This window comes from Dermacentor silvarum, chromosome 3 (genome assembly GCF_013339745.2).
Source record: "Dermacentor silvarum isolate Dsil-2018 chromosome 3, BIME_Dsil_1.4, whole genome shotgun sequence".
Classification (NCBI taxonomy): Eukaryota; Metazoa; Arthropoda; class Arachnida; order Ixodida; family Ixodidae; genus Dermacentor; species Dermacentor silvarum.
In genome coordinates this window covers 10,395,394-10,403,892 of record NC_051156.1, presented here as the reverse complement: position 1 = coordinate 10,403,892, position 8,499 = coordinate 10,395,394, and the positions used below count along the sequence as shown (strand labels likewise).

Sequence of the window (8,499 nt, the reverse complement as noted above, 5' to 3'; positions counted from 1 at the left end):
ACACGCACTCCTCGCGTGACGCCTCGCTACCGTAGCCTCGCCTTGACATGGCGGCCGCCATTGCACACGTGCTGTGCGCAACTACGGCTGACTACGGTCGCAGTTTTATATCCTTCCCAACCGCCGTGTTCCCTTCTCTGCGATACTGCTCTTTGATGTCAATAAATATTGCGGCCTTTTATATGCGGTATCAAGTCAGTAATTTAGATTAAAAGTTTTTACATGTACTTCTTGCGCACTTCAACAGAAAATACGACACTAACGAAACTTCAGCCGCGATTCTGCCTTGCAGATTACAGCTGGTAATTCGTTTTTTTTTGTTTTTTTTTTGTTTTTTGTTTTTTTTTCGTTTTTTCATGGGGAAGTATTCGCTGTGCTGTAAACACTAGCTGTTTCCTCAACGACTCATCGCGACGAGGTTCAGTGAAGCAAAATTGGCAAGACCATGTTGGCGCACGTCGCTTTTGTGTATGTCGCCGAGAAATGGCCAGTTTCACTAGCTTAGTGCGCTGAAACTAATACAAACGTGCGAACGCAGTCTGCTGCACATTTATACAGCAGGCCTGATATTTAATTATTCAGTGATTAAATAGAAACACTGCTTCAATTCATACACAACACAGGCCTCACAGCACACATATAATACACATATACACTTCAAGAATTATGCCTTAACGGCAAGTCTTTATCGCAATAAAAAAAAAAAAAAATAGAAACACCTCTCCATGCAAGCAAGGGGTCCGTTAGTCTATTTTTTTCATCAACTTTCACCAACAAACACGAGCTGTGGAATCCAGCAATACATGTTGTATCAGACCAGCAACAATCTGCATAAGACTAATAGGACCTATTAGTCTAACAGAGATACTAGTAGGCGCGCTACACTGTTTGCATAAGACTAATACAGGGCCTATTGGTCGTGTAGGTAAATCAGTACGACTAATAGAAATTTCTATTGGTCTAATAGAAAACTGATACAACTAATACAAAACTGTATTAGACCAATACAAACTTCTAATAAATTTCTATTAGTCTAATACAAAACTAATACAACTAATACAAAACTGTATTAGACTAATACAAACTTCTATTAGAATTTTTGCTAGGGGTGTCAGTTACGTGCTTCGTCTTTCGCGTTGTGCTAGCGTGTGCAGCGTAGTGCAGCTTCCATATGCACGACGGTTGCTCATGGTCATCGACGTTGGTAGTCATGATGGAGGAGACGTGCCACCAGGCGTCAGCGTGGGTGCATCAACGCCTAAGGGCGCTTTAGCCACAAAACACCAATAGACATTATATATCAATGTGCAATAAACATTACACTACTTCTGTGAAGACACGTTTCAATTTCGTGTTCTATACCGATTCCTATATAAGAGGGATCAACCACATTTTTTATTTTTTCTTTATAGCGCCTGGTTTTTTTTTTCCGATTTCGTGTTTGTAGCATCGCGACGATGTTTTTATATGGGGAGGGTATTGACACGTGTACTTGTTTATCTTTCACCGGTGACCGCTTTTCACCGGCTAACAAATGTTAAACGTTATCGCTCGGCGTAGGACGCGCATGTATCGCAAGTTTCTCGAACGTTAATGACACTTCTATCCGTTGTCTGTTCTCACCGGCACTTATATAATCCGATTGTATGAACGATGCGAATTGTCTAGTACTTTCTGGAAGACACGCGGGCACCAGGGATTACTCTGGAACCTTCGATGACTCATGTATAAAAGCCGACGCGTTTCGCCGCTGAGCAGATTTCGACGATCGCCGAGTGTGTTCGCTTAAAACCCCTATATTTATAAAAGTAGCGCCATTCTTAGATCTTGCCGCCACCGCGCTCACCCCGGCGCTTCCTCCTCGCCCTCTCTTAGCCGCCTCCTGTCGCCCCAGCCTCCTCCGCTCCCGCATTGGCCAATCCGTGCCACGTGGAAGTTCGCGTCGCGCTTTTGTATATTTTTTTTCTTTCCAGCGCGCTCCGACTGCCATTCTCGGGCCTGTGCGACGAAAGTGCTGTACGCACAAACGGATCAAACGTGTTAGGGACAAGAACTTCGTTGTGATTGCATGCTGCTGCGCCTTAAGTTGCCGCAACCGACAAGGCGAGGGCAAAAGGCTTTTTTTGTTTACCATCCCGAGTGCCCAAACGCTTGCTGCACACTTGATATTTGCGCCGTCTCGCATCGTCGCGTTGCTACTTCCAAAACGGCATTATTAAGACCAGTTACTGACTGACGAAGCAAAATCGCGCCTCAAAAACGTCTCCGCAGGGCGCGATCGAAGTTTTCCTCGGATTTCCTCTGGTAGCGCGTTAGCTGTCGTCTGCCACGGCAGGCCCGACGCAGGCGGCGCCACTGTCGATATCGCGCCTCGATCGCGCTGGTCGCGCCGAGCGCGATAGTGGAACGGAGGAGGAGGGAAGTGGATGGCGCTACTTTTATAAATATAGGGGCTTTATGTTCGCTGCTACCGTTGCGCTTCGAGTGCGACTTGCTTTTTTGGCCACAGGTTCACGCAATGAAAGGTCCGTTTCGTCATTCACAGTTTTGCGACTGCTTTCTTTACCATCACTACTACGTGACAATATATTGCACCTGCGCAGCGCAGAATTTTCTTGCGCGTCTCCCATAGATATTGCCCTGGACATACTCGAATGTTTAAATTAGCTGATATAGTGTCATCTTTTACGTGGGTTCTTCATGTCTCTGGTAAAATGTGAGTGTAGGATAGGTTTTCTGGTTCCACTAGCTTTTCTTTTTTACTCTAAGCTATTATGTGCGCATGTTTTGCGTATTTACTTACTGTGAATCCATTACATCTGTTTCAGGAACGAGTCTGCTGACATCATCCAGCAACCTTGAACCAGGTCTGTTTATCACATGCTGAGGATTATATCAGAGATGTCAGCTCTTGGTCACACTTAATTCACTGAAAAAAGTGCATGCCTTTTTTATGCATGCTGTGCTCCAAACCCTTGTTTTAAAATACGCACCTTTCGTAACTAATCAGACTTTTTGCTCTCGGCAGAGTCAAGAGCACCGTCATCATCTTTCACTATTGAAACATTTGTTACTTCTGATTACAATCACACCGAGTATTTTCATAATAATACAAGCGATCGTGTGGACTACATCGTAATACTCATGAACTCGGTAAGTGTTTGCATGGGACTGACTAAAGCTGTTACCGTATTTAATGCCAACGCTTCTACTTTCCGTGACTGACAACGCATAACTTCATGCATCTTATAATTTCTCCCATTAAAAACAGGATTCTGTAACAATTTTAGGAACATTTTTATAGTTACCCCGTAACTCTTTTACGCTTTGACATAGGGCAAAATATAGACCCTAATATTGGTATGGGAATCAGAAAGATTCGTAGATATCTAGTGTGGCTGCAGCTTCTGTTAAGCTTGCACTCAATCGCAATCACTCAGCAGTAGTTGTCTTTTTATTGCGATAGCAATTATATGGACACTCAAAAGCAGATTTCTGCCGTCGGCGTCGCCGTCGCCGTCGCCGTGAGGTTCCGTATGACGTCAATGGAGATGAAATCGTGGCCGCGCGCCGCCGAACGCTGTATGTGCGAGTGAAAGGGCGCGAGGGACGCGCTCTTTCACGGGGAGTGAACGCACGGCGGAGAACAAACGCGCGTTCTGCGCCGTGCTTCCTTAAGGGCTGCAGAAGTAGGCGTCTCTTTCCTCCTTTACAATCACCATATATGTAGAGCAAACGCGCCTTCTTCCGATGCGCGAGAGGCCGTGGGGGAGGGGGGGAAGGGGGAGGGAAGGGAGGCGACGTTTAGCTGCGGCACCAAGTGCCTATTTATATCAGAGGCTCCGGCAACAGTCACCAACGCCGCACGCATTTTGAGCGAACGCGGGCAAAATGCCGACGGCGTCGACAACAGTTCGGCGCGTTGCCGGTGCTGCTGCATGTCCAAGTTTATACAGCTGATAAAGCTAATATCATTACTCCGTATATCTCTCTACAAATTTGCTATCGCAATTGATGCTTCACCTTTCAGGTGAAACTGCGACAACTTTTTTATTGCGATAGCAATTATATGGACACTCAAAAGCAGATTTCTGCCGTCGGCGTCGCCGTCGCCGTCGGCGTCGCCGTCGCCGTCGCCGTGAGGTTCCGTATGACGTCATTTGGAGATGAAATCGTCGCCGCGCGCCGAACGCTGTATGTGCGAGTGAAAGGGCGCGAGGGGCGCGTCTTTCACGGGGAGTGAACGCACGGCGGAGAACAAACGCGCGTTCTGCGCCGTGCTCGCTTAAGGGCTGCAGAAGTAGGCGTCTCTTTTCTCCTTTACAATCACCATATATGTAGAGCAAACGCGCCTTCTTCGGACGCGCGAGAGGCCGTGGGGGAGGGGGAGGGAAGGGAGGCGACGTTTAGCTGCGGCACCAAGTGCCTATTTATATCAGAGGCTCCAGCAACAGTCACCAACGCCGCACGCATTTTGAGCTAACGCGGGCAAAACGCCGATGGCGTCGACAACAGTTCTGCGTGTTGTTGCTACCAAAGCCGCTCACCTTACTTCGTATGACATTGCTGTGTTGCTATCGCATTCATTGCTTCGCCCTTAGGGCGAAACTGTGACATTTTTTTTTATTGCGATAGCAATTATATGGACACTCAAAAGCAGATTTCTGCCGTCGGCGTCGCCGTCGCCGTCGGCGTCGCCGTCGCCATCGCCGTCGCCGTCGCCGTGAGGTTCCGTATGACGTCAATGGAGATGAAATCGTGGCCGCGCGCCGCCGAACGCTGTATGTGCGAGTGAAAGGGCGCGAGGGACGCGCTCTTTCACGGGGAGTGAACGCACGGCGGAGAACAAACGCGCGTTCTGCGCCGTGCTTCCTTAAGGGCTGCAGAAGTAGGCGTCTCTTTCCTCCTTTACAATCACCATATATGTAGAGCAAACGCGCCTTCTTCCGATGCGCGAGAGACCGTGGGGGAGGGGGGGAAGGGGGAGGGAAGGGAGGCGACGTTTAGCTGCGGCACCAAGTGCCTATTTATATCAGAGGCTCCGGCAACAGTCACCAACGCCGCACGCATTTTGAGCGAACGCGGGCAAAATGCCGACGGCGTCGACAACAGTTCGGCGCGTTGCCGGTGCTGCTGCATGTCCAAGTTTATACAGCTGATAAAGCTAATATCATTACTCCGTATATCTCTCTACAAATTTGCTATCGCAATTGATGCTTCACCTTTCAGGTGAAACTGCGACAACTTTTTTAATGCGAAGTATTTCCTGGCGAACATTTCCGACTTCGTCAGCATCCATCTAACTATCTATACAGCTGCCTACGCCTTGGTACTCTCATGGTTGTTTCATTAACTTGGTATTTACCAAAATTGGCATAGTATGACAGGAGTGTATGACGCAGATAAATGATATGTCGTGACATAAATATCACGACATGTGTGTTACGTAGGTCATGAAACAGCCGCCTAAGTCCTGATGCTCTCATAGTCGTTTTGTCAACTTGGTAATTACCAAATTGACATAGTATGACAAACGTGTACGATGAACATAAATGATACGTCATTACGTAAATATTATGACATGTTTGTCACGTAGGTCATGAAAGAGCCGCCTTCGTGTTGGTGCTCTCATGGTCGTTTCGTTTACTTGGTATGTGCCAAAATTGGCGTAGTATGACAGGAGTGCACGAGGTCTGTTAGAAAAGTGCCGACCTTATTTTTTTTGTGAACACCTGATGAATATGAAACAAATGCGCTTGCATCAGGCGACCTTGAACCTTCGTGCGCATGCGTGAATTTTCTCCTGCTAGCAGATAGCGTCAGTCGCTGGGACGCAGCGTTTGAGTGAGGTAGTGCGCAGTGCTCTCGTCCGTTTTATTGCGATAGCAATTATATGGACACTCCAAAGCGGACTTCTGCCGTAGGCGTCGCCGTCGCCGTGAGGTTCCGTATGACGCCAACGGCGATGAAATCGTCGCCGCGCTCCGGACGCTGTATGTGCGAGTGAAAGGGCGCGAGGGACGCGTGCTTTCACGGGGAGCGAACGCACGTCGGAGAGCAAACGCGCGTTCGGCGCCGTGCTCCCTGAAGGGCTGCAGAATTAAGCGTCTCTTTCCTCCTTTCCATATATAGAGAGCTAACGCGACTTTTTTCGTCGCGCGAAAGGCTGTGGGGGGACGGGAGGGAGGGAGTGGAGGTGACGTTTAGCTGCGGCACCAAATGCGTATTTACATAAATAGGCCGCGCGCGTTCGGTGCGAACGCGGGCAAAACGCCGACGGCGTCGACAACAGTTCTGCGCGTTACTGGTGCCGCTGCATGTCCAAGATTATACAGCTGATAAAATACTATCCTTACTCCGTATAGCTCTCTACTAATTTGCTATCGCAATTGATACTTCGCCTTTCTGGTGAAACTGCGACCATTTTTTTATTGCAAGGAAAATGACGGAGCGACTGGAGCAGTGCTACTGCATCAAATTCTGCCAGAAACTGGGGGGCAGCCAAGTGGAAACGATTCGGAACATTCAGACGGCTTTCGGTGACGATGCTATGAGCAGCACACAGATTAACGAGTGGTACAACCGGTTTAAAAACAGCCGCACATCGGCGGAGAGCGAGCCATTCTCCGGGCGGCATTCAACAAGCGGAAATGACCAGTTCATTGCCGAAGTGAACGTTGTGGTGATGTGGGACCGTCTTGTGAGTATCCGAGAAATTGCAGAAGAGGTGGGCATCAGAACATTTTCGTGACATTCCATTATGACCGAAGATTTGGCCATGAAGAGAGCTGCGGCGAAATTCGTGCCAAAGCTGCTCACGGTGAAGCAAAAGCAACTTCGTGTTGAAGTCTCACAGGACATGCTGGATCCCACAAACAGTGACCCCAACTTCATGAACACCATAGTTACTGGTGACGAGACTTGGTTGTACGGCTACGACCCGGAAACCAAATTCCAGTCGTCATAGTGGAAGCATTCCACGTCACCAAGACTAAAGAAGGCCCGCCAAGTGCGCAGGAATGTCAAAGTGATGCTGACTGCTTTTATTGCGATAGCAATTATATGGACACTCCAAAGCAGATTTCTGCCGTCGGCGTCGCCGTTGCCGTGAGGTTCCGTAAGACGTCAATGGAGATGAAATCGTCGCTGATGATGATGATGATAAGTGGTTCTTGAGGGAAAGGGACCCAAGTAACACAGAACGTAGCGTAAACGTTGCCTGATTGTAACAAATGTCAGGCAACGTTAAACAGCCAACCTCAACGTTGAATGTACGTTGCCAGCTGTACGTTCAAGTGATGTCACAAATAAATGTCACAGCAACGTCCCGACACCCACGTTGTGTCAACGTTGCATGTAAACACCAATTTAACATGTAAATGGTATCAATGTAGCAACGTTACAAAACAGCACGTTCCCAGAACGTTGCTGGATATCACCAATATTGACATTAATGTGATGCAAAGCTGCTGCAGCATTTCGCATGTATACGTTCATGCAACTATAAGATACCTTCATTTTCAACTGAACATTCATCTTTATCATACAGTGAGGTATGGAGCTGTATAGTGGTTATGCAGTAATTAATATCTTCTAAGGAACATCATGTTAAATTATGTTTATTATGCTTCTCCACAGATAAGATCTGCTACAAATTATATCAAATGGCAGAAGCGTTCACATGGAAAAAATGCTAATTGTTGCAACGGTTCACCTATAGTAGACAAAGTTATGCATAAAAGTATTCCCTTCTTCCACACCAAATGCACAAGACTGACTGCTTGCACGCCACATGCTTCTAAAAGTGGAAACATTAAGCAAGGGCCATCAGGAATAGGCACAAGCCCCATGATACGAGCTGCATAAAAATGACGAACACATCCACACTGCACAGTGGATACACACAGATCATATCTACTTGTCCATATGGAAAACAGTGCATTTTGTTCAGTTCACGTATGGTTTACATCATAGAAACGGCACTAGAGCAAAGGACTTTAAGCCACCAATATGGCTGCAAACACATCGTACACCAGCGCACAGTTGTTTCACACACCACACAGGACACATGCACGCTGCAGACATGTTTTTTTTTTTTTTTTAGGAGGAATCTTCGCGAGCCGCACGATACACAGAAGGTACGGACGACAGGAGCAAAACCCGCGCACATTCAACACACCGACACGAAAGGAAATGCGGACGATACGGGTGTAACCTGCGCCACACGAGCTATCAACCCTCGTGGATTTGATCCTTTCCGACTGAAACAGTCACAACGCGCACGGAAACATCGAACACTGCACATCTGTACCTCCGATAACGTGTCAACAATTCCTGAGGCTACAATTCATGTTGACGACATCAGAAAGTTATTTAAAACTAAGTGATGGCGTAGGAAAAGTAGGCAGCATCGCGAAACCTCATGGATTGGCTTCGAGACAGCTTCGAGACAGCCCAAACCGTTCAAACCACGCCACAGCGACTGCTAGATAAAAATAA

At 47.5% G+C, this 8,499-nt stretch overlaps 1 protein-coding gene across 1 annotated transcript in view; it reads left to right on the top strand.

Moving 5' to 3' along the window:
* Positions 1-2,832: 2,832 nt before the first annotated feature.
* Positions 2,833-8,499, top strand: part of LOC125943729 (A disintegrin and metalloproteinase with thrombospondin motifs 16-like) — a 201,438-nt gene continuing 195,771 nt past the window's right edge. Inside the window, exons 1-2 of the mRNA XM_049663207.1 lie at positions 2,833-2,867; positions 3,029-3,153. Coding sequence (XP_049519164.1) covers positions 3,145-3,153 — 9 coding nt within the window. The 5' untranslated portion in view covers positions 2,833-2,867; positions 3,029-3,144. The remainder of the gene's footprint in view (positions 2,868-3,028; positions 3,154-8,499) is intronic.